The following is a 26,433-nucleotide window of genomic DNA, read 5'->3' on the forward strand; positions in this document are numbered from 1 at the left end:
TGGCAGCCAACTAGTCTTTACTAAGTAAGCAGGAGAGAAAGTCAATGGATTCAGCAAGCAAAATTGAATCTGTTAATGCAGTATGCACTGTTATCATATGTAATTCTGTTAGTCTGTAGAAATAAGACCAATTTCAATTATGATTCAAGCAGGAAACTCACCACTTGGCCCACGTCATGCAGTGGGTCACTGAATTAGGAGCTCTGTTGCTCCCTAGACCTGCTTTTTGAATTTCTGCTTTCTTGTACTTTGTTCACATCTGTGGGAGAAAAGTAGCTCATGTTATTTAGTCAAAGGTTAAATATAACACAATTCATGAAGATGAAAGTGCTCAATGAGCAGGACATAGAGGAATTTGAAAAATTCCTGAGAAAATTATTAATCTGACATATATCTATTATATGAAGCCTTTTCAAAAAAATATTTTAAAGCTGTAAGCAACACAGCTATGAACGTGGTAACTATTTTTTATGGAGTTACCTTTTCTCCATCTTAGTTTCAGAGGCTTGCATACTTACCATATTCTTATACTATAGTAATATGGTAATGGTCATCACATCATTTTATGTTAGAAAGTCTTGCAGTACAATAGTAGAAACATCTACACTGTGGTACTATTTACTGTGAACACCAGGGCTGAGGTATACCTATACCCGAAGCTGCTCATGATCACACTAGTCATAAGGATATAATTTACAAAAGGCCAGGCCAGGAATTTATAATAGCTATCAGTTTTATAATTTATGAAATCAGGGTACTGAATCTTCTAACCATCTGTGTGAGTTACAAGACATGGAGTTATTTCAGGGGAAGTAAATGCAGGTGCTTGATCACAGGTGCTTCCTTCTTAATGCTGACATAATCATCTCTTGGGAAACATTTTTCCTATATGATTACTACAAACTCTATTTCCCCCACCACTGAAAACATAACACATGAATAGTGTTTGACGAAACCTTGGCTCCATAGCATGTGATGTTTTCTGGAGGAAGTCTACATTGTGATCTTAGGCCACCCCCAGGAAACATGGACATGTCTTACAGGCAATGTGTATGTATTTTTGAAAACATGCTGGATATATCCTTACAGACATTAGGGAGAAAGCACTTAAGCTTACTTTCATAAAATAACCCATATAGCTTTTAATAAAATACATAATTTAAATATGTTTTAATTAACAAAATTAGCACAATTTAAATGTAAAAAGTGCAAAGGCCAGTTTTATGATATCAAAAACTAAGTAAAGCATTTCTGTCATATAGTCCCCATTAATATCAGCTGTTTACCATTGAATTTTATTAGTAGGCTATGAAAAAAGTAAAAATAATAGCACAAAAATATCTTAACTATTAATACCGACTAAACAAAAACTGACAGTACAAAGCAATGCTATATTCATGCAGAAACTCTATGAGGTGGCACTAAACTATATAAAACTGCAGCATGTGTTCATCTGGTACCTGTGCCAGCACTATTTTTAATAGTAGCTGTAAGAAAAGAAAAGCAGGGGCAGCGATATAAACAGAAGGGTCTACCCACTCAGTGACCCTGTGTACATACAAGAGGAGAACCTTTTTACAAACAATACAAATTTAATTAAACAAGGACTTGTTGAAGATGTTCCCTTCCATCCAGTATTAATAGTAACAGTGCAGTACAGTGAGTGTACAGTACTCCCTTCACTCATAGAGTGCCTATGGCACCCACCTAGGCTGAGCTATTACCACTAACATTTAAGCTGAATCAAAATTGGAAAAAGCATTCCTGAGACAGCTATATATATACTGCAGAAATAAGTCAGTCAGGATTATGGATTTTTAAATACTCGGAGAGACTGAAGCTGATTTGCTTCAGAGTGACATGAACACAGAAAGACAAAATGATATGAAACTGGAGTCCATGTTTATCAGTAGTATCTCCATCTTGTGTGAGTTTTGTTTTGGGGATGGAGAGCTGAAGACTTGCTTTTCTGCTTTTGTTTGGAGTGTTTGTGACAAGGTTCCTCCCTGGCTGGCCTGGAACTCAGAGATCACCAACCTCTGCCTCCCAAGGTGCGGGGTGTGCTGGATTAAAGACATATACTACTACGTCAGGCTAAAAAACATTTCTAAAAATTTACTTATTATTTTGTGTGCATTGTTGTTTTGTCTGTATGTATGACTGTGTGAGGGTGTCAGATTCTCTGGAACTGGAGTTACAGACAGTTAGTTGTGAGCTGCCATGTGGGTGCTGAAAATTGAACTCAGGTCCTCTGGAAGGGCAATCAGTGCTCTTAATCACTGAACCATCTCTCTAGCTCCAGACTATATTTTTTCCTTTAAAAAAATTTTTTTTTTTTTGAGACAGAGTTTCTCTATAGAATTGGAGCCTTCTGGAGAAATGGCTCAGTGGTTAAGAGCACTGCCTGCTCTTCCAAAGGTCCCGAGTTCAATTTCCAGCAACCAAATGGTAGCCCACAATCATTTGTAATCAGATCTGGTGCCCTCTTCTGGCCTGCAGGCATGCATGCAGGCAGAACACTGTATACTTAAAATTTAAAAAAAAAAAAGAATTGGAGCCTCTACTAGAACTTGTTCTGTAGACCAGGCTGGCCTCGAACTCACAGAGATTCACCTGTCTCTGCCTTCCCCGAATGCTGGGATTCAAGGAACATTCCACCTGGCTCAGACTATGTTTTTAATAAACAAATTTTAGAATGAAGACTATATACTTTTTTATTTTTATGCTCCCAAGTCCTAATTGTATACTCTAACACAATGTATAACTTTTAAAGAGTCTGCATTATAGATGTACATATTTAATTTAGTAGTAAATGACAAGTTAAATTTTTCATCATTTAAAAAAACTTGCTATGCTTCTGAATAGAAGTAAAAATACAAATCCCAAGATAATGAATAACTAGGTTTATTTCTCTTTGACTCATATGTAAAAAAAAACTGGAAAAAATTTTATTAAAGGATTCCAAAAAAAAAAAAATAGTGGTCTTGAGCTATTGTGTTTAGCAGGAAAAGATCGGCACCAAGAAGGTGAATGTAACACAAATGTTCCTAGTCACTGTGCAAATCACATTTAAGTTTGATGGAAAAATTTAAGAATAACACATTTATGATTAAACAATATCTTAAATTTGAACAATGTTTTATGAATATGAGAATTAGTCCAAATAAAGTTGAATTATTTCTTTGAAAAGAGAACAGGACAGATAACATGATTAAGTGACAAAAGAAAATGACATTTTCAAAACCATTTCCATTATTAATACTGTACATATGCAACATGAAGTGCACACTCAGGAAATAAAGAAGAGTGTGAGAGAGGAGGCAGGAAGAGCAAATGAACACTATTTTTAGAAGCAGTCAAAAAACGACTTGGATACGCTTTCTTGGTAACAGAACATGCAACTATTTTAACATGCTTCATGATATCAAAGAATATCATCTTTATCAAGTGACAAAAGATGTGAAAGAAAAACATGTATGGTTGGATTTTTAAAGGCGTGCAAAAATGTACAATGTAATTACTATTTCATGCAGACTTTGGTGTGGTTACACATGTTTATATACATGCCTTTTTATACAGCTGAACTCTATGTAACAATCTTAAAAATATAAACCTAGCAAATAACATCAACATATTTTGATCAAACACAACCATATTCATACCAAACAGTCTGACTATCCTCTGAAACTGATAATGCAGCTTCAGTGTCATCAGGGTAGAGGCGGGCAGGAGTGAGAAGACTGTTGCTATCTACAGAGGATTGTGGGTTACTGTTACTAGGGTTCTGACTACCACAAAACTGTTCATTATGTTTCTGTGCAGCTTTACCCCAAGAGGCAGAGACCTGGTCAGTTACTCTAGTGAGTGACTTGGGAGGTAACCCACTTATGTTACTAACCAACTCTGTGTTGAGGGATAGAAATGGTTGAGATGAATGAACCACAGTAAATGGCCCATGACTACTGTTAGCTGATATTCCAAATGCATCATTAGACATTTTGACAGTGGCAAAAGTTTGTCTTAGAAAATGTGGCCTTCCTGGTTTTGGTTTTCTAGTCTGGGTATAAAGAGACTCAGATGTGTCTGCAGCTAAATCACCTGGGAGCTGACGCCCTCCAGCATGTGTCAGCACATCCGAAGACCACTGCTGTAAATGGTACTCACTAGATGCTGCAGTGATGCTGCTATCTGCAGTAGGTGGTGCTGAATCAACTGACACGGGCAGTCTACTGTCCTTGGTCAAAAAATCATGGATGCTGGTCCTTCGTGTTGTTCCTTCAGCAGTAGAGATCACACTGCTTGCACGAGGTAAAGTGGCATAAGGATTGCTATCTTTTGATTGTCTTGACACACAGGTTTCTTTTACTAGTTTTATTTTTCCTTGAGTGCTTGGTGTAGGTTTCCCTGCAGAACTAATGGAGGAGGCATCTTCAGTTTTTCGAGGACCCGGTCTCAAAAATTCAGGTTTAGTTGTCCGTCTATCATAGAAGTCCCCTGGAGTTTTTCCACTTACTGACCTGGCCAGGGCACAGCTAACTGGTTTGTCTTTTCCCAGAAAGTCAGAAGAGACAGACAAACTTTTCATTACTTCATCTAAAAGATTCTCTTGACTTGAGGACTTCAACTGTTGGAAGAAAAAACAATACAGATTACTGAATATAACCATGTATGGAGTCTCCTGATAAACCGAACTATACACTATTGAGGTGCTGTTATCTCTTAGTGCTCCATAATTAAAAAAAAATTCTAAGGCTCATCCACAAGACATTTAACTAGTGTTATAATAAGGTCACCATTTGTTGAACTAACCTGTATTGAGGTAAGCTTGTTGCTTTCTTCCAAGAACTGTTGTAGGGTAACAACCTCACTTCCAGGGGAACCAGCTTTAATCTTGTGATGTGCTCGACTTTCTACTGTTTCAGACATTTTGTGCTGGAGCATAGGACTTGACCTGGTCTGTCTTCTCAGATACTGGATTGGACTGCTACCACTGCTGGACCAAGCCTCATGATCATGAAGCAGACTAAACTCTCCACTGCTGTGGCTTTGTGGCCTGCTTTGGTGATTAACTGCACCTGCTTTCAGAGTAAATGCTATGTTGAGACTTGAATAATAGAAATGAGATAATAATATTATGTAAAATTTGTTAGCAGAGCTCTAATTCTGTAAGTAGCCACACTGACTCTAAACTTCACTTAGACATGCTTAGAAAAGCTATTTTACTTGTTCCTCAGTCTAAGAACTGCATGCCAAGCTGTTTTTCTGGTTTTATTAAACTGACAAATATTCTAAGTTCTATAAGAGCAAAATATACTTTTATCACCAAAGTCAAAGCCAAAAGAAAGTTTCACGTTAAACAATCATTCAATATACTGAAAACTAAATGAATGAATAGAGTAATAAACATTAACAATTTAGGTTCTAATAAGAATAAAATAACTCAGTTTACAAAAAGAAGGTATTTCAAATTATTTCAGAATGTTAAAGCCCAAAACATTTAAATGCAAAAAGTATTTTAATTCTGTCTTTATGAAGTCTTGATTCAATTGCTTATTCGAAGATTACATATTAAATGAAAAATTCTAAAATGTCTAAAAAAATTTAAACAGTATACACAAAGGGAAGTCAGACATAAAATAATTAGACAAGTCCCATAAAAAAGAAAACAAAGTATTTCAGAAAGCATCTCACTGGATAGCCTACACTTGTTTGGAACGTGGTATGTACGCCAAGCTGGCCTAGAACTTGCAATTCTCCTGTTTTACCATCCCAAATGCTGGGATTACAGGTATATCACCATGTGTGGCTTAGTCTTTCTTCAATATCTGGTATATCTGATTGGTTCTGATGTTCATTGTTAGTACTGCTACCACATAACCTTAAAAGTTTACTTGAGGTTGAATCATATAGCAGGGACACTCATTCTAGAATAAAGTTTATAAGCATATGCATTATTCCTTTATAGGACAGATTATCAGTAATAAACTGTACAGTACATCCTGATAGAAAATTATTCCATCATAAAGAGTAAGGCAGTCATGGAAGAATTTTCTAAAATTATATTATTTTTTAGAACTAAGATTTTCTTATATTTTCAAATCAGAAGGGATTTTTCATAGTTTCAGACTATATTATCAGATATGATTTATAAAAAGAAAAATTAATTCCCCTCAAAATCATGTTTCTGATCACTGTAATAAGTCATAAAATTAATTATAATAATGACTAAGACAAATAATGTTATAATCAAAAAGCAACAGAACAAATGCATTCATTGTAGTTGTACAATTCTAGAGCATAGAGAATAGCTATGGAAGTGTTTAACAAGCACAAGAGTCTGTAAAGGCAATAATATATTTTAAAGAAAAAGGTGGTAGTTAAGGTTCCAGCTATTAGAACCCTCACATTGGAATACACATTAAAAGACAAAATAAAAGAATATTGAAATAATTCTTTATATGAGCCATATGTGCATCCGTATAATTCTTATGTGACATACATATATACACACAAAGTAAGCTAACAATATTTCTAAAATACAAACAAGGCAAGTTTAATGCACATGCATCATGAAGAAACTGAAGGACACCCATTTAGATGTCAAGTACAAAATGTCACTGAAACTAAGGGCCTACGGATAATTCTGAAACAAAGATTACAGTGAAGACTATTTTATCTGTGAAAATTAAAAACTGAAACCAAAATAAATGCTCCTGATTTTACATTTTCTACATTGAAATACATCTGTATCACAATGTAAAAGTGCAAGCATTCCAGAGAACTATGTTTCAAACACAGATAATTTGGATTTTGCACTTTTCATCAGAAACTTCATCCCATTTCCAACGTTTTCCACTCTTGTTCTAGATATAAACTCAGACAGGGCCTTGTGCATACTAAGCACAAGGTGCTCTACCACTGAGCTGTCCTACTTGTAAACAATACTGGAAACCAGAGGGAGCACATGAGTTAATTTACCTACAGCATACCTTTGGCTTCATGGAGTGAAGCATTATTATTGCTATTGCTAGTGGAAGTTCTGCCACTATCAAGGCTGGCTGGTCTTGAAGCTAAATGAAAAAGTCAGGAGACAGTACAATGAAACATCCATCTGATAGCACTGAATTTTACATGCTGGCCACAGAAGGCTTTGAGAAAATGATCATGCATACTGTCTCAGCCTGGGCATGCTCACAGAATGGTGAATCATACAGATTAGAAAGAAAAGACATCTTTAAGTAGTTCACTAAGATGCTTTGAAACACGGCACTTCTGGAAAAACAGCTGCAATTAAAAGACGGAGAGGGAGGGAGAAAGAAAGGAGGAAAAAGATCACATTTATATTTGAAAATGATTTCTAGAGATGGATACCACAACTTTTTCAATTTAATAAAATTCCATGCTCCCCTCATCTCTGCCAAATGCTACAGATTTGGTAACTTACAACAGAAGAGATAAGGGACCTCCATGCTTCAGAGATGCCATGAAGTGGAGGAATGTGACCATCTACTCTGTTAGCAACACACACACACACACACCCCACATTATTTTGTTTTAATTTTATGTGTATGAGTTTTTCCTGAGTGTATGAATGCATATGTACCATATTTGTTCCTGATGCCCTCAAAAGTGGGAGAAGGGCATCAGATCCTCCGGAACTGGTATTGCAGATGGTTGTAGGCCAGCATGTGGGTGCTAGGAACTGAATCCAGTTCCTTTGCAAGAGTAGCAGATGAACTATTGAGCCATCTTCCTAGCCCCCAACATCCTATATATTTAAGAAAAGTTTTAATTTATAACTATTATCACTTACATGCACAAGTGCCTGTGCAAATGAGGGTAGGTCAGAGGGCAAATCTGGAATTTTCTTTTCATCCACCATTAAATGGATTCTGTGGGTTGAACTCAAGTATATGTGTGAGCCATTCTGTTGGCTCTAATAACATATAATAACCTATATTCTTTCTAGAATATAGTATGGACTTATGCAAGTGAATGCAGTGTCTGGTCTACAGAGTAAGTCCCAGGATAGGCTTCAAATAAACCCTGTGTCAAAAAAAAAAAAAAAAAAAAAAGGCATTCCAGCATTCCTACTACTGTTGCAGAGGACTCACTTTAATACCCATCATCCACAGGGAGTAGTTCACAAACTGCCTCTAAATTCAGGGGAACTGACACCCTCTTCTGGCCTTTACAGACACTGCACTGAACTCACAAAGATCCACCAGTCTCTGCCTCCCAAGTGCTGTGATTAAAGGTGTGTGCCACTACTGCCTGCTTAACTGCTGAGCTATCTCTCTAGCCTCATACATCTTATATTCTTATCTATACAAGGGACGCTATACAGTTAACACTGCTCCATGTAACTTCTTAAATACCTGCTTACTCATAAAGTTTCTTTTAGCATGTTATCTATTTGTTACTAGTAATAATTTCATTTAGTAACAGGACTTTCCAAATAGAAATTAAAACATCTAAAATGTATCTTTTATCAAAATAAGTATTTAAAACCCAGTGATGAAATATAACTCTTATAATTAACTGTATTTGAGAATGGTAACAAAATTATCTCTGAAGATTATGTAGGCATACTTTGTAAATGACCTTGATTAAAAGAGAATATTCACATGAAACAGTAATCTTAAGAGGGATGAATGCAGTGTTAGATTAGAAGAAACAGAAGTGATGCCACATCCACTGACTCACTGCAAGCATCTCAGCATTCCCACTCAGTATTTAATGTATACCATCTAAGTTAAGTTCGTTGCTTACCATGAACTCTGGATCCCGTACTAGAATCATCACTAATACCCTGTGGACTTACGTCTTCAAAGGATGTAGTATCTACATGAAATAGCAAAATAGATATAAATATATTTTGCACTAAAACAATTTTGCTATAACATTTATACAGAATGCGGATATTCTCTTTCAGTCACACACAGTGCATCTTGATTTAATGTATTCACAGATTCAGGTAGAAACTGGAACTAGAAGAAAAGAGTAGCTCTGATAAGAACTGACTTGCTAAGAAAACACTAGAAGCAATGAAACAATCCCTTCTGTAACCCTGCGAAGCAAAGCAAAAGCCTGGGTGGTTCTATGTAGCTCTCTTAGGTTGCAGTGCTTTTGGGTTTTAAGAAGAAACATACCACTCCCTCCTCGTTTCCACTTTTTATTTGGTTTTCTTCTCTTCATGTAACTTCATTAGCTATTTATTATGAGAGGAGGCCTATGAAAGATTTTCATTATTTACATACTATTTTAAAAGTTTGAAATAACTTGGAACTTTCCCCATATCAAATCTAGAACATGGCTTGATAATTATTTCAGGTTGTTTGAGGGAAAAAAAGTACATAGGAAAGTCATATTAGAATTTCCGTTGCCAACAGTATCACAGCACAGTGCAAACAGCAGACAGCCTATACCTTTATTATTAACCAACTGCTTGGATCGGAAGGCTGCAGAGGAGTTGACAGTTGAAAAGTTGATGGCTGTAGTAGAGAAGGCCATAGCTCCCAATTCTTTTCTCCTTTTACCCGTTGAAATATCATCAGGGACCTCCAAATTTTCAGTACTACCTGTCCACTGTCCTCCTGCTAGGACCATGGACTGCACCAGGTCATTCATGGCTGGGATGCAAATGAGAGCAAATGAATCAGCATGATTAATGGACTGGCTCTTACTTCTATTTTGTATTATAAATGATCTGGTTTTGTCTATGAATTAATACAAATGGGCCCCAAACAGTAACTGCAAGCCCATTTGAGTAATGACATGCATTCAACTGAGTGAAATGATGCCAAAGGCTGACAAATTCCAGGACTCTTACCACCCCCACCCCACTGCCTTTAGAAGACAGAAAGGAATTTTACTATATACAATTGCCATGCTTTTGTGCTATGAATTAGAAGCCTTCACAATGTAGTTTTGTGGTGGCAAAATGGAATGAAATAAGATGGAGAGCAGTATTACAGTGTCATTATTGGAAATGAAAGAGTCCTTGGTCAGAGCAGGTTACTGAATAAATTCCTCATCTTTATAACTCAAGTAAATATACCAATGTATAAAAACCTGAAAGAGATACTCAAAGTAACAGACATTTAATGTGATTATGTCATTACCCATTTCACTTAAAAAGAGAAAGCCATGATTATTACATAAAGAATGACAAACATTTTCAAGGGTTATAGGCCACTTTATTCATTCATTCATTCATTCATTTAATTAGGTTCATTAAGAAAATAAATTCCTAATGCTGAAGGGTTTGTTATATTTTTCCTTAAACTTCTTTGGGGAAAAAGCTGTATGGCATATAAAATTAAGTTTGCTTGTTTTTGCCAGTTTTAAGAATGCACTGGACATTTACAAATATATTACATGTATTACTAAACATATGTATATATATGTATGAATATACATATAATGCAAATTCAATGCCTTTCTGAAAAAATATTCTTCCAGCTCCTCATATTAAAGGAAGACTGCACTTCGCAAAATAAGCAATTAGTACAGTCCAGAGAAAGGTTAGTGAAAAATTAGTGATGGAAGCCAGTGTGGTCATTTGAAAGAAGCTGAACTGTCATAAAGTCTTACACATGGAACGACGGTAGCAGGCCTTCATTTTGTCTTTATCCTTCGGTCTGTTCCTCAAAAAGGGCAGTCTTTTCAGTGCAACCACTTTAATGTCAGAGCATGAGGAAAAACAGAAACAGGGAAATGAAAGAAAAAAGGGAGAAGAACAGATGGGAGTTAAATGTTGAAATTAAGGACAGGAATGAATGTTGGTCTCACTATGTATGCTACATTACAGCTAATACCTCACGCTGCTGAGGATAGTGAAACAGGAAGCATGCACTCTGATACTGTAAACACTTAGAAAGCACTGAAGACAACCATGAGGAACATGTATTTTGAAAGCACTGGCTACAGTCCTATAAAAACAGGAACTGCTTAGAATTACTTAGGAAGAAACCAAATTTCCTAGTTAAACTGTAATAGTACACTTTTAAAATCCAGCTACCAGTGGCTTATAAAGTATGAAGCATATAAGGCTCACAAGCATCTCTTTTATTTAAAAATTTTTAAGTTTAAAGGCTTTCTTTAAAAAAGTTAGAAACACACATATCCCACCGGAGAAATTTAGTAATATATATGTGTGTGTGTTTGTGTGTGTGTGGGTGTGTATATCTATGTCTTATACAGATGCAGATAATACACACATATCAACCAAAATTAGGGTGGTTAGATATTTAAAGCAAAATGAGCTTTTTAAAAAAGACTATTTTTTTGTTAGTCTCCTAAAGTTTAATAAAGAAAACACTGATTTCAACTGGAATCCAGTGCACTGTTTAGCAGCACTGTGGAGATACACACTCTTTCAACAAGTCTTCCTAAAGATAAAACAGCAGGTATATCAGGCTCATTTTACAAAAAGTTGATTGAGAGAAGGAGGAAAAAGAATAGTCTGACATCAGCAATAAGTGTTAGCACTAAGTTCTGAAACCTGAGTTCAATTCCAAGCACCCACATGGTAACTCACAACTGTCTGCAATTCCAGTTCCAGGGGGTCCAATGCCCCCTTCTGGCTTTTGAAGGCACCAGGCATGCATGTGATATCAGACATAAGGGCAGGCAAAACATCCATGCACATAAAATAACATAATAATAAACAACAAATTTAAAATGTATTTTGAAGGGCCCATAGGGTAGATTTATGCAAAAAGATACAAAAGGAAGCACTCCACAAAAATATTTTTGTGAATTAAAGGACTATTGCTCAAGTATAGGAATAATTAGAACAAACACTAAGCTACATCTCAGTAGGGCTTAATATAAAAATAATTATGTTTATGAAAGCATTATCTACAACCTTAACTATGTTCTTTCTCAGAAGGTTGTCATCAGCAAATAAATATTAAAAGCTATTTTTTTTATAAACTGCTAAGTATTCATTGAAAGAGTTGCAAACTAAACTAGCTTCTTAACTTGTCTGACTGCTGTGAGCAGAGTCATGATTCATCTAAGCTTTTTAATTTGACATATATCTTTTCATGCTTGGTAAACATAGCTGGTCTTAATGATCAAAAAGGAATGAACCAAAAGCAATGTAAAAATGAACACTTAGCTGAAACAAAGCTGAATGGGTGCAGCATGCACATGTCATGTGTGATACTTTTCTTTTTTTTCCTTTTTCTGTTTTCAGCTGTTTTTCAAAGACTGCTTTACTGACATGACAGACAGACATTCTTCCAAAATGGAGAGGATAAAAAGAATTAAAAATTTTCCAGGGATGTGATTCTTTTCATGGCAATTATGTTTGAGACATATAATGTCCTTTTCCCAAAGCATACATATATCAAGGGTACATTAGTACTGAGTTTATGTTTATTGAAAAATCAAAATCTAAAGTTGAACATTTGAAGAAAAGGAGAATATCGTTTCTTTCTGATTTTTACCCTGAATGTTCCAAGAGGTAGTATGAAAGAATGACTTACACTCTGGGCAGATAGGATAATATATATATTTTAAAAATATATATATATATTTTTAAAAAGACCTTTGCAGCATGTGGTGTGTGTGTGTGTGCTCATGTCTAAATTATACTTCTGTAACTTAAAATAATTAAGGACTTATATTACATTTTCTTAGTAGGATGCCAGATAGTTCTGTGTCTGAAGGTAGCAGATAAGCTGACTTGTTAGCTACGTGAAAAGGAAAACTTGACGACCTCACCACACCAGTACTTATCAATTAGGGGAACAAGGCTAGATGGCAAAAGATCTCGGTAATAATCATCTTCCCTGGAGCTATAGGACTGTACTGCTTTCTAGAGACGTAAGTTATGTATGCATCTGTATTTTTTTGTTGTTATCACTGACTGACTATCTAGGCTGCTAAAACTGTATTGTGAAATATATGATACCGTCCAAATACCACCTCCTTTTGGAGACAATTCATGAGGCCATAACATTGTACCTTTTGTTTTTTTGAGTATTTTGAGAGCCATCCACATGGATAGCCTACTTCTGAGAGAAGCAGCATCTGCCTTTGCTTACTTTTTATTTCAAAAAAATAGTGTAGTCTGTTAGAAAGACTGCTTTAAGCCTGGTGGTGGTGGTGTATATCTTTAATTCCAGCATTCAGAAGGCAGGGGCAGGAGGGCTACACAGAAAAATCTGTGTTAAAAAGCAAAAAAAAAAAATAAAAAAAAAAACAAGGTTTCATGTAGCCAGGCTGGCCTTGAACTAGAAGATTCTGAACTCCAATCTTCTCGCTTCCACTGAGATTACAGGTATGTATGTATCACCACACCTGGCAACATGTATGAATTTAGTGACACTGGTAATGATGTGATCAAAGTATATACTTTTCAGGTATTTTATGAGAATACAATCAACTTTGTAGACATCTTCAAAGACTTGAGTATTGAATTCTTTTTCTCTTTTTCTTAAAATATATACTTTTCAGGCTCATTCTTTGGTCTTGCTATTTAGCTAAAACACACACCAGCAGTAATGAACTAAAAAGTCTATAAATTTTATCAGTATTATGTGGGACTTTAAGTCTAACAAAAACTAAATTATAACTTTATACATTTACATTTCCCTATCTTTATTTCATTTTAATCAAACCTTAGCAAATATTCCTTAACTTTAAACAATTCTATAATACCTCTTAAAATTAGTATTTATTTTTCTTTACTTCCCCAATACAATAACTGTGTTCCAATTTTATATCCCAAAGCATATGAGCAAAAAACGTATTATAAAGCACCTTATTTTGTGTAAGTTATAAATACTAATGAAATGAAATCTCATTCTTATTTCTTATCCTTATAATTACTCTGTGAAGCCTATTTAACAGCACATTTTAGGAGCAGATAGAGCCAAGCTGTTATTTCAATGTTTTTTTTCTAGTGTAATGACAGCTATCTCTATGTACATGTCAGAAAACCAGGTAGTTGTACACTACTGTAGTCTGCAATTAATTTTAGAAACAATGTCAAAATGAAATATCATTCATCAAGCTAAAAGATTGTTGGAAGTTGTTTTTTAAAAGAAATTTTTAGACAAGATTTTAAATCAATACTCTGTTTAAACACTTAGCACTCACTGCTGCTCTTCTTGGTCCCCAGAGTTTGGCCATCTTCTAAAGAGTTTGACCCTACTGATGAGCTATCTTGACTATCTTGATGAGGCAGCTGAAGAAATCCTTCACTGGAGTCTGAGCGGGTAGGCGTTAATGTTAGAGATTTCTGACGTTCCCGATTAATATCTTTCTTGGACTTTATCAATTTTCTCATTTTTAGAGTAATCCAGTTGCCTCTCCTAATAGAATTAAAAGAATTCTTAGTTCAACAATAAACCTCATAAAACGAAAAGCCTCAACAATACTACAGATAAGGTTTTCTTCAAAACAAGATCCATAAAATTTGATTAGTGGTACCTTCTAGGAGGAGATGGGTCATAAAATTTGTATTGATCCATAATTTTCTCTTCTAATTTCTCTTTTTGTCGTCTCAATTCATTTAATTTATCACTATAAAAATGGAAATTACATTTTAGAATATGCATAATATCTTATATGATGACTCACGACCATGATCTTATTTCTTTCCAAAACATAAACACCACAGACCATTATTAGTACTGAGACCTAAATAAGGAACATGAGTTTCTTCCATAGCTCTCCTTTCTTTAAATGTACTTAAATAAAGGTATGTAGTGCTTAGAAGTTTCAATTTTACAAGAGGATTTATTTGAAATCTTCTAAATATAATCTCATCATGTAATTGTCAACAGCTTTGTTTTTTTCCCTAGCCTTTCAGCATCTCAAACATTTTTATAATGAAGCATGCTTTTTTAAAAATAAATAAAACTGTTAGATATTTATTTTCCCAACAATTATAGATATAATAAATCTTTTTTTGTTTGTTTGTTTGTTTTTCGAGACAGGGTTTCTCTGTGGTTTTGGAGCCTGTCCTGGAACTAGCTCTGTAGACCAGGCTGGCCTCGAACTCATAGAGATCCACCTGCCTCTGCCTCCCAAGTGCTGGGATTAAAGGCGTGCGCCACCACCGCCCGGCTAGATATAATAAATCTTGAAACCACTTCTTCATGCAAATATTCTTTCCTTTTAGGCTGAATTACTCATGCTTAACTTACCTTTAAAGATTTAGTTCTGACACTCCTTCTCCCAATGGATGAGTATTATTCTATTCTTCACATCTTAGTCTCATTGTATGTTCTCGCTAATTGTGATGGTTTAAATAGGTATGACCCCCACAGATGTATGTGTTTAAATGCTTGGTCCATAGGAAGTGGTGCTATTAAGAGGTGTGGCCCAGCTGGAGTACGTGCAGCCTTGTTGGAGAAACTGTATTACCGTGGAGGAGGGTAACACATATGCTCAAGCCACATCCAGCTTGACGATTCACTTCCTGCTGCTTGAGATCAAGATGGAGAAGTTCTCCAGCATCATGTCTACATGCATGCCCCTTGCATGATAATGGACTAAACCTCTGAACTGTAAGCTAACCCCAATTAAATGTTCCTTTATAAGAGTTGCTGTGATCATGGTGTCTCTTACAGCAATAGAAACCCTAACTAAGAAGTATTTATTACATACAAGAAACATTGAAGATCACAGAGCAGGGTCTTTAAAAAAGCTTTCAATGCCAAAAAATACTAATTGCACAATAATTATTTAATGATGCTTTACATTGAGGAAGGTATGAAGTTTATATAAAGATGAAAAGTTAAAAGTGTTTTGCTTGTAATAGAGTAGGAAAGAGAACATATATATATATGTGTGTGTGTGTGTGTGTGTGTGTGTGACTATTACAAGGCAATAATAATAACCAAATAAAGTATTGTGGAAACATAATAAACACTTATAAAAGGGAAAACATTTCTATCTTAAACATCTGAAAAATCCTCATGAAGATGAAGGCTATATTAAGCAGGGTATGACAATTCATGACTATAATTCTATCACTCTAGGAGAATTACCCACGCTTTGAAGCCAAGATGATGTACATAATGAGTTCTAGACCAGCCAGGGTTACATTGAGGATAGGGTTGGAGAAAGAAAAAAGAGCTGTGCAATGGCTCACTGTTACCTTGACTGCCAAGCCTGATAACTTTGAGAATGTGATTCCTGGAACCCACATGGTAGAGACAGCTGATAGCTGAGAAGCTAATGGCTACACTACAGAAGGTCACAGCTCCCAGTACTGTTTTCATTTTATCTGATGAATATAATTACAAGCTGACAACTTTAGGAATACTTGTTTGCTGTCAGTCCTGCCAGAGCCGCAGGATAGAGACATTCAGTTAGAAATGCCTTGAATTTAAGGTGCTTACCTGTAGCTTAATTTTACACATGCCTTTAATCTCAGCACTTGGGAGGCAGAGGCAGGTGGATCTCTGTGAGTTTGAGGCCAGCCTGGTTTGAAAAAAAAAGTTCATTTTGCATCTCCCAGACACAAGTAATTTAGCATTTGCTAAATTTCTGTAGCCCTTAAGATTCATCTCTCATTACAGAATTATTACACGTATACACAACATATCCGCATTTCTTGTTTTTTGTTTTACTTTAGATGAGGGTCTTTTTTAAAATTTTTTGAGATAGGGTCTGATGTAGCCCAGGCTGACCTTGATTCTCTATATGCCAAGGATGACCTAGACCTTCTGATCTTTTTGACTATTACAAGAGGGTTGGTTGCTTTCAGGCAAGGACTACCAATGCCTGCTTTATATGAGACCTCTCTACAGTCCATCTTGGTCTTGAACTTGTAAATTGAGTCAAGCAGTCTGTTAACTGCTGAGACTACAGGCATATGTCTTGTTTATAATAATTCTCTTAGGGCAGGTCCCACATGTTTTCTAGTTAGTATTCTGGTTATTAGCAGAATGCTTAGAATATAAGAATCTTGAAAACTCCTATCAGGGCAGCACATCTCCCTAAGTTATTTCTTAGCTGACAGAACATCACCAGCATGGTCTCATGCTCACCCTGGGAAGGGCCTGTCCCAGTCAGCTCTGCCCTACTCTGGTAGGGTTCTTACCTGACGGAAAACTGACATCTGGTGATGTAAAGGAGAAGATTTACAAACTGACTCCCTCACAAATCAATGTGATCCTGAGAGATTCAACATGGTGCTACACAAGTCTATTTGGGACCGGTAGTAGAATCTTGAGAATTTGAGGCCCAAAACGCCATCTCCTGATCTACCTAAAGACTCTACCACTCATATGAGAAAGAAGGTGCTGTTTCTCAACATCTTGAGAAGAACTCAAAGTATAAAGATGCTAAATTCCATCTGTCAGCAATAGCGTGTCAAATTTAGTCACTGACTCATTACTGTAAGACAGTGAGTCTTCACTCCCAAATGGAAATGCCTGTTGTCCAGTCCACTATAGTACCAAAAATTTGTCTTGTGCACTTAAGCAATAAGATAATTTTAAATAAAAAATACGAACTGAAATAATGATGTAATAACATCAAGAAAAATGTGCATGGATTTTTCTCTGCCAGTAGGCACAGCAGTAACATCACGAATACAAAACTCTTTGGTACCTACATGTACTGTCGTTGTTCAACATGAAAGAGATCCTTGCTCTCCATGTTTTGTTCCAGCAGCGTTCTGTTCTGCAGCATCAGTGTCTGGATCTGATCCAATAGGTGACGATTTTCTTCCTCTAAATTTCCTTTAAGTTGGCTGAGCAACTGTTTAGACACAAATATTTATTTTTGAAGACGGACTTCCATTTTATACAAATTACCTGAAACATCTAAAATATATTAAGTATTTCATGAAGAATCACTTGATCAGAACACTGACACTATGCTAAATAATCTGCTAATAAGTATATCTTAAATCTTACAAATATTGGGTCTAATATATCTAGTTCCAAAATCATTGCCTTCTATATTCGGATTTATTCAAAAGCTACATTCAAATATCTTACCTTCTATTTAGTAACTAAGAAATAGATGCTTAATAGGATAGTTAATTCTCGAATCTATACAATGAGGATAGTTTCTATCCTGCCTATTTTGCAGCAAAAATTAAATAATTTAGGTAAAGTACCTGGTTGTAACATGATAGTTACTTAACACAGCTTATCCTTTTCCCAACCAATGTATTCATGTAAGCATATTAAGTCTGCGAATAATTTGGGTTGGCTTGATCAAAGAGAGTAAAGTAATTTAATCAATGATTGGTATCAAGTTAATTTAGACTTTTTATAAAAAGTCAGCAGAAACTGGAAATATACACTAGCTAAGCCACAGTTTACAAAACTCAAAGGAATTGTTCTAAAAGGTTATCATTCCTTTTAGGGTGGATTTCTGAACCCCAGCATCAGGCTTCAACAGTCTTTAAACAGCCTAGAAATCTGTATTAAAAGCAGCGAAACAAGCAGAACAAGTCTAACAACTACTATGCCCTACTTTCTAAAGGGGAAGAGAGATATTCAAGAGTTCTCAAAGGTACCAAAAAGGATGGTACTTAGGAATATACATAACGAATACACATAATACATGACAGTAAGATACAATGGTAGTACTGTATCATGTTTTGTCTATTTTCATATTATAAAATTAAAATGTAGTAAGACTTGTCAAAAAACTGAATGCATTCATTTTCTTCCCTATCTAAAGTTTTGTTTGGTTTTTGAGACATGGACTCATGTAACCCCAGCCACATAACTTGCTATATAGCTGATGACAACCCTGAACTTCTGATTTCCCCACCTCTATCTCATCATGTCTAGTTTATGCAATGCTGGGGATTGATCCCAGGGCCTCATACAACCTAGAAGGAACTCTTATCAACTGAGCTAAATTTCTACTCCTGCAGTATGAATTCTCACTCTTCCTACCAAGCAGTGAAATCTACAGCCTGTTATAGTGGTTTGAATGAGAATGTGACCACTATGGCTCAGATGTTTGACCACTTGGCCCCTAGTTGGTGGCACTGTTTGGGGAAGTTTAGAAAATGTGGCCTTACTATGTACATCACTGTTTGTCACTCCTGGTAGACTTTGAGGTTACAAGGTCTTCTAGATTTGCAGTTCTCACCATCCTGCTCCAGCCACCATGCTTGCTGCTTGCTACCACGCATCCCTCCCATGACAGCCTCGGATCCCTGGCTACCATGCATTCCTCCCAGGACAGCCTCGGATCCCTGGCTACCATGCATTCCTCCCAGGACAACCTCGGATCCCTGGCTACCATTCATCCCTCCCAGGACAGCCTCAGATCTCTTTGGAACTATAAGTTCAAATAAACCTCTTCTATAATTTACCTTGGTCACAATGCTTTTTTTTTCACAACAATAGAAAAATAATACACATGTTTTCTTAAACTTGGAATGGGTTTGGCCAAGAAAAAGTGAAAATTACACATGAAAATTTCAAACCTAGGCACCAGGCATTGTGTGTTTCCACTCAAAGCACTGGGACCTTCTAGAAGATGGAAATTATGACGAACAGAGAAGAGACTGCACAAAACACCACAGACCAACCTGCCCTACAGTGTCTCTTCCAACTAAAGATGCAGAAGTGAACACTTGAGCTTAAATATTAGTGGATATATCATTATCTTCTTGAGCCCCTCATTTCCCATTATCACTGAGGTTCTATTGTTGTTTATGTGGCATTACTGTGACAAAAGATAGTCAGAAAACAGAAAACAATGTAAATGTAACACAGTTCAGTAAATTGCCAGGGGTCACATGTTAAACCAGTGCCCAGATCAAGAAACAAAGCAAGAACTGCACTTCAGAAAAGCTGCTGCGCTGCTCTCCATTTACCATCCTTCCCTGCCAAAACTGACTCATCCTGGCCTCCTACAACAGGTTAATGTCTCTACCTCTCCAAATCTTATTCTATCATTTTGTATCCAATCAAGGGCTAATACTTTATTCAAATTATTACAAACACCTAGAGCAGACAGCTCACACACTCTCTAATCTTTGCTGAGTAGCCTTCTAGATCATCAGGGACATGTGTTATCTTACCAAACCCACTGTACTTGTTTCATTTCTTGGAACTCCTAGTTCAATTTCTCACCAGTTCATTGGTCTGTTTGCCTAAACCTGATGTGGGATTTCCCTCTGTATACTGTGATTACCATTAATGAATAAAGAAACTGCTTTGGATCTATATCAGGGTAGAACTTAGCTAGGCAGGGAAAACTAAGCTGAATGCTGGGAGAAAGAAGGGCGGAGTCAGGGAGAAGCCATGGAGCAGCCAGAGACAGGTGCTGGGAACTTTAGTCAGCAAGCCACAACCACATGGCAATATAAAGATTAATAGAAATGGGTTAAATTAATGTGTAAGAGTTAGCCAATAAGAAGCTAGAGTTAATGAGCCAAGCAGTGACTTAATTAATACAGTTTCTGTGTGATTATTCTGGGGCTAAGCAGCCAGGGACAAACTAGCGGCCTCCTTACTACAAATTTGTGCCCACATGGCCAACTAAGTCCACGTAAAACCTGAGAGGGCTTGAAAAGGAATTCTAGACACAAAAGAACAAAGTTTAGTCACATTTTTTTTCCTGAATGGACTTTGTTTGCTGGTGGCACACTGCAGCTCCCTTAAGAGAGGTTTTCCTGACTCAGCAGTAGCAGAAATAAAGCTGTGGCCATTCTGAAATGCCAGCTTTCTGGGCTGTGCTGCCGATGTAAATTCTGTAGGTCCGGCTATGGAGCATTTAAATAGGGTGTGTAGTCCCGGGTGCTTGTATGTCTGCTTGGGAAAGTAGCTGAGCCCATGCCTGCAGCTCAGCGCCCCCCACCTGGGCAGGCAGCAGGATCAGGACTGCTAGGTGTGCATGGGCAGGAAAGCATGGCAGATTCCTGCTGCCATACACAGAGATATTTCCAGGCCATGCAATGCATTGCATGGCATATTTAGCTATTATTCAGATAAAAAGGGGTATGTGCTGTATGCTCATTCTCAGAGTTAAAGTGCTGAGCATGGCTCCTACCTGGCGGTCCCAGAGATGGCAGTAATCGTACCTCCACCATTTTGAAAGTGGTGAGAGGTGGAGCTAGCATCCAGAGCTGCTGCAACCAAGCTGCTTACCATTTTAAAAGTCTGTCAAGATAGTAAAGAAATGCAAATACACAACAGGACAGAGTCAGACATAAAAGACCTCTAAATGGGTCACAGTGTATGATAAATGTACATAGGCTTGGGAGAGAGAAGAAAAAGAGTACAGAGTCATAAAAAGAAGTAAATGGGTTTAAAAAAAATAAAACAAAGTCTTTAAAGACACAGAGAACAGACAGTCATAGATTAAAAGGAGTAAAGAAAAACAAGTCATGTAAAGATGGAAAATTCACAGAGAATCTGGATTATCTATATTATTGTGATTTCTTTGAATTTTTTGGCTGTGAAGGAGCTAAGTACAGAGAGACATTTCATTGTACAGCCTACTAAGCTAAACCAGGATATGTATTATAAAGGTATCTTGACTTCAGAATTTGAGTCTAAGGATATGTTGCTTTGGAAAAGAGGTTCTTCTTTTGTTTCCACAGAGGATGAGAACCTGTGGATTCATTCCAGGCTAATATGGTTTGACACCCCTCAAAAAATTACTTCACCCAACTTCTGACTGAGGTGAACCTAACACATAGGATAGACCATGAAAGACCTGATTAACAATGCCCCCAAACAGCAGGAAGCAGTATGGAGAAAACTATACCCATATTCTCAAATATTGTCTATAAATGTTTGTTTACATTTAAAGGGGGATATGATATAGATATGAATAATTTGCACTGACATGGATCTTGGTTTACTGATGCAAATTTAAGGTCATTTTTTTATATGTTTATTTCTGCTCTTGATTAAGGTACTATGTTTGTCCAGCTCACTTAAAAACATAATGTATAATTAAGAAATATAGGTTAATAGATAATCATCAAGCTTGTAGTCATGTTAGTTAGATTTTCCAGATGTACAGAGATGTATTTCAGATGGACAGGCATTCTTCAAACCTTTCAAAGACTACAGAATATGGCATTTAAAATGTTTAAGAACTTAGGATTTTTCATGACAGTGAGACACATCTGCTTATGACAGCACCGATAACTTCAAGAGGATGATGGTATCAAAGAGGCTCCTTATGGAGTTTGCTAGCCATTTGGGCAAGAGACTGTTCTTGCCTGGACTGCTTAACTGAACATGCAGGACCTGTAGAGAAATGACTGCTGAACTTGCTTAAAGGTAAGACAATCTTTTGGGGTTCCTGCTTCATGAAAAAGTCTGCCAGACACATTTAGGACACAGAAGAAAGCGACTGACGAACTGCCAATATAGGCAGAACTGTCTTTGAAATTTCCTGCTTTGTGGAAAAGTCTGCTGGATACTATGGGCCTGTCAGCTGAAGATGGATGCTCCAACATTATAGAAGAACTTTGGGTGACTATCCAGGCAGCGAGATGTCTCTGTCAATTCTAGTGTTTTGGAAGTTGCTTACAACACACTTCCTGTTTACTTAGGTAACAGTGTATCCTCTGGAGTCTTTGATGGAGTTGAATAATTTATAGTTATAGTTTTTCTTAGGATAAAAGATAAAGTAGATATAAATATTGTAACTTTAATTCTTACTTGATACCTGTTTTGTTATATGTAATTTTACTGTGTTAAAGTTAAAATCTTCCTTTTTATTTAAACAGAAAAGGGGAGGTGGTGTGGGATTTCTCTCTGTATGTTGCGATTACCATTAATGAATAAAGAAACTGCTTTGGACCTATAGGAGGGCAGAACTTAGCTAGGCAGGGAAAACTAAGCTGAATGCTGGAAGAAAGAAAGGTGGGGTCAGGGAGAAGCCGTGGAGAATCAAGAGACAGGCATTGGGAACTTTAGCCGGTAAGCCATAGCCACGTGGAGATATACAGCTTAATAGAAATGGGTTAAATTAATATGTAAGAGCTAGTCAGTAAGAAGCTAGAGCTAATGGGCCAAGCAGTGATTTAATTAATACAGTTTCTGTGTGATTATTTCAGGGCTAAGCGGCTGGGAACAAACTAGCAGCCTCCTTACTAACCATTTTAAGTAGAAATTGCTTATTCGTTTCGCGGCTGCCCAGACCCAAATAATCACACAGAAAGTATATTAATTACCGTACTGTTTGGCCTATTTGCTCAGTCTTCTTACATCTTAACCCATTTCTATTAATTTATATTTTGACACAAGGTTCATGGTTTGTTATCTCTTGCTTCTTCAGCTGCTACATGGAGCCTGCCTCCTTTGGCATCTCCCGACTCCACCTACTCTCTCTTTATTTCATGTCTGGCTTTACGCTGTTAAGCCACTGACTGAAACAGCTTTATCAATCAACCGATAAAAGCAACACATGTACAGAAGGACATCCCACATCACTCCAGAGCTGTTGGTTTAGAGTTCCTGAGCTTTCACAAGCTTGGTTCAGCTGTCTTTGTATTTCTCTGTCATGATCTTGACCTCCCTTGCTCATATAGCCCCTTCTCCCTCTCTTCATTTGGATTACCAGAGCTTGGCCTGTTGCTTGGTTGTAGATCTCTGGATCTGGTTACATCAGTTACTGGATGAAGGCTCTATTCACTTTGATTCTAAATATCTTCTTAGCATCCCTTTGTTTCTTTGAAACTCCTTTATTTATCTCTGCTTCTTGAGTGAAGATGAAAGATGATCAGCTGTTTCACATCCCTTCTATACTTTTCTCTGCCATGATGGAATGCATTCATCTGAACCACTCCCCAAGTTTCTTTCTGTCATGTACTGGGTAAAGTATTTCAACCTCAGGCTATCTAAAGGTTAATTTTGATGACTCTCAGAGACAGGGGCTTTCTCTACTCTTTTCCAAATCAAGTCAGTATTCCTAGCAGAAATGCTACTGATTTGTAGTATATTCTGTGCACTCTCAGAACAGTAAACAATCTCTTGTAACCACTACCCACCCCTGCTCAAAGGGAAAAAGAAAGTCAACATTTGAAACTTCTCAGGTGGTACCGAAGACCAGGAAGAGTGATTATTATAAGTACATGTAAACCACCACCTCCATGAGGCAACTATCAACTTTGTACAATGCATGGTTTATTTAAATGTTTGCTAAATAATATTATGTATTATTTGTAGAAAAATGAAGCTAGAGAGATGGCTCCACGGTGACAAGTACTGGCTGCTCTTCTAGAGGGTCCAGGTTTGAGTCCCAGCTCCTAGTTGGTAGCTCACAACTATCTATAATTCTAATTCCTGGAAATTTTAGTCTCCTGGCCTTTGCAGGCACTATACACACATAAGGCAAAATTCTCATATACATAAAATAATAAAAAGCTAAAATAAAACCTGAACTTCTCCTTTCTTTTTCTACCCTACTGCAATGACTTTGATCCAAATCAAGTCAGCATGAACCAGGGAAGGGGAAGAGAAGAGCAGAGCAGAGAAGCCACAGGTACAAGTACTGCATGCTACTAAACAGATGTGTACCTTGATTTTCTGTAGGCCACTCTTTGAGTTCTGGAGTCCTAAAATAGGACTCTCCCACCCCAGCTTTATCCAATTGTTGTGCTTTTTATTAAGGACTTGATTTAGTACCATGTTTCTCACTCTACCATTCTAATAGAATCCTAACTATATAAATATTTTTATAATCAAATCACAGGCAGAATGAATGCTTTGAATTTTCTGAGCCATGTTGGGTATTAAAGTGTACATGATTGCAAACTAATTTTTCATCCTATTGGTTTATGATTTCATGCTACATGTACAAAATAATTTTTCTTTTTCTCTTTCTTTTTTTGTTTTTCAAGACAGGGTTCTCTGTGTAGCAGCTCCAGCTATCATGGAACTCACTTTGTAGACCAGGCTAGCCCCGAACTCACTAAGATGCACCTGCCTTTGCCTCCTGAGTGCTGTGATTACAGGCACGCACCACCACACCCACCACAAAAACATTTTTTAATAAACAAGCGCACAATGTGACACATTTCAAAGCATTGACATTTTAAGTTTATATAATTAATAAAAGGTATGAAATAAATAGTTTTTCTTAATTACTTGTGTATACCAAGACCATCATTGCAATACGACTCATTACTTTTTAGGCACGACTTGATACCTAAAAGGAGAAACAATGTGTAAGTCTGTTGGTGCTCACCTCACACTGGTTATTTAGCTTGGTAGATGTGATATCCAGCTGCTGATATTGCTCCTTTAGCTTTGAAAATTCAGCTTCTAATCTTGTTTGTTCCAATTTAGAATTATTTAGAAGACTTTTCACATTTTTATGGTCAGTTTGTAAAATTTCAGTCTCTTTTAAAAGTTGACTATATGTATGATTTAACCTATAATTAGAAATATTTCAATACTTTTCACAATATGAACATGCTGTTAAAATCATTCAGACATGTTTAGAAAATATAAAAATTATTTTGCTAGTTACTAATTGATCAGTAATCAGTTTTTCTTCAAAAATTAGATTTTATGAAAAAAATGACCAATCTGGTTATGATTTCACAGAAATTTCAGACTCTAAATTAAACATGAACAAAGATCAGGTTAAGCAAATCAATCCAGTATTAAATACTAAACCAATATGCTGGTTGAAAAGTGAGAAATACAGGCAGCAAACAAATTAAAGATATGTAGCTTTCTGCAATTGTGGCAAATAATTTTTATGTAATCCCCACTTACCACTTTGTAAAAATCAAGCTATAGCTATTTCTTTTCCTTCTCATAATCTACCTTCAAAACAAGGTATTACTGACCTCTAAGGACAGAGACTGATAACTTTTTAACGAGGACATAGCAGGCCATACACATTCCCTGTAGCATTCTATTTTCCCCCATTCCACTAACTCTTCAAAAACATTTAACTTTTTTAGGTTCGGGGCTCTATGTATGGCACAGGTAGACAGCTGGATTTGGTCCAGAGAAATAGTTGTAACTGTTAAGGTGGAAGCCCTACCTCTGTCCATATATACCCCCAAAGGCTGGAATGTTGGAGATCTCCATGTTGGGGCCCGATTCCACACCCTGGTCTCACTCCACCCATTTCAAACCCTGCCCCTCAGAAAGTCCATCGAAAGTTCAGCTCCTCCCTGGGGCTGCTCAATACCACGCCTACAGGCTGTATCAGGCCTACCAGCTGTATTTGCCATGTGATTCCTCCCCTGCCCTCCCAAGGGTCACCCAGGAGTTGCTTTGCTCTGGTCTTACTAATTTGGCCTGATCTAACTTACTACATTGACAGCGGCATTACTACCGTGAGATTTAAATTTTTTAGTAACATGCAAAATTTATCTTGTATTATTAAGATCAGAAATCCACAAAAGGGGCACAGTGAACAAATCACAATCTTGCCTAGGTGGTCTTTGTCCAGAATACCTAATACCTATTCATTCATCAAAGAATTCAAGTCAGCTTACAAAAA

The 26,433-nt window shown here is 36.7% G+C and overlaps 1 protein-coding gene across 9 annotated transcripts in view; it reads right to left on the bottom strand.

The window, feature by feature from the left end:
* The window catches only part of Ccdc88a (coiled-coil domain containing 88A), a 157,076-nt gene that overhangs the window by 3,485 nt on the left and 127,158 nt on the right, over positions 1–26,433 (bottom strand). For 2 of the 9 annotated variants that reach the window (XM_057772008.1, XM_057772007.1), the window contains exons 22-32: positions 25,159–25,345; positions 17,588–17,733; positions 14,449–14,541; positions 14,116–14,330; positions 10,597–10,680; positions 9,429–9,632; positions 8,773–8,844; positions 6,990–7,070; positions 4,810–5,078; positions 4,165–4,624; positions 162–259 (exon numbers count right to left, since the gene is read on the bottom strand). In XM_057772008.1, the coding sequence (XP_057627991.1) occupies positions 195–259; positions 4,165–4,624; positions 4,810–5,078; positions 6,990–7,070; positions 8,773–8,844; positions 9,429–9,632; positions 10,597–10,680; positions 14,116–14,330; positions 14,449–14,541; positions 17,588–17,733; positions 25,159–25,345 (1,876 nt within the window). In that variant the 3' untranslated portion in view covers positions 162–194. Of the gene's footprint in view, positions 1–161; positions 260–515; positions 4,625–4,809; positions 5,079–6,989; positions 7,071–8,772; positions 8,845–9,428; positions 9,633–10,596; positions 10,681–14,115; positions 14,331–14,448; positions 14,542–17,587; positions 17,734–25,158; positions 25,346–26,433 lie in introns of those variants that run through there. The other 7 variants (XM_057772011.1, XR_009057257.1, XM_057772009.1 and 4 more) reach the window with 7 other exon arrangements.

The sequence above is a fragment of the Chionomys nivalis genome, chromosome 6 (assembly GCF_950005125.1).
Source record: "Chionomys nivalis chromosome 6, mChiNiv1.1, whole genome shotgun sequence".
NCBI lineage: Eukaryota > Metazoa > Chordata > Mammalia > Rodentia > Cricetidae > Chionomys > Chionomys nivalis.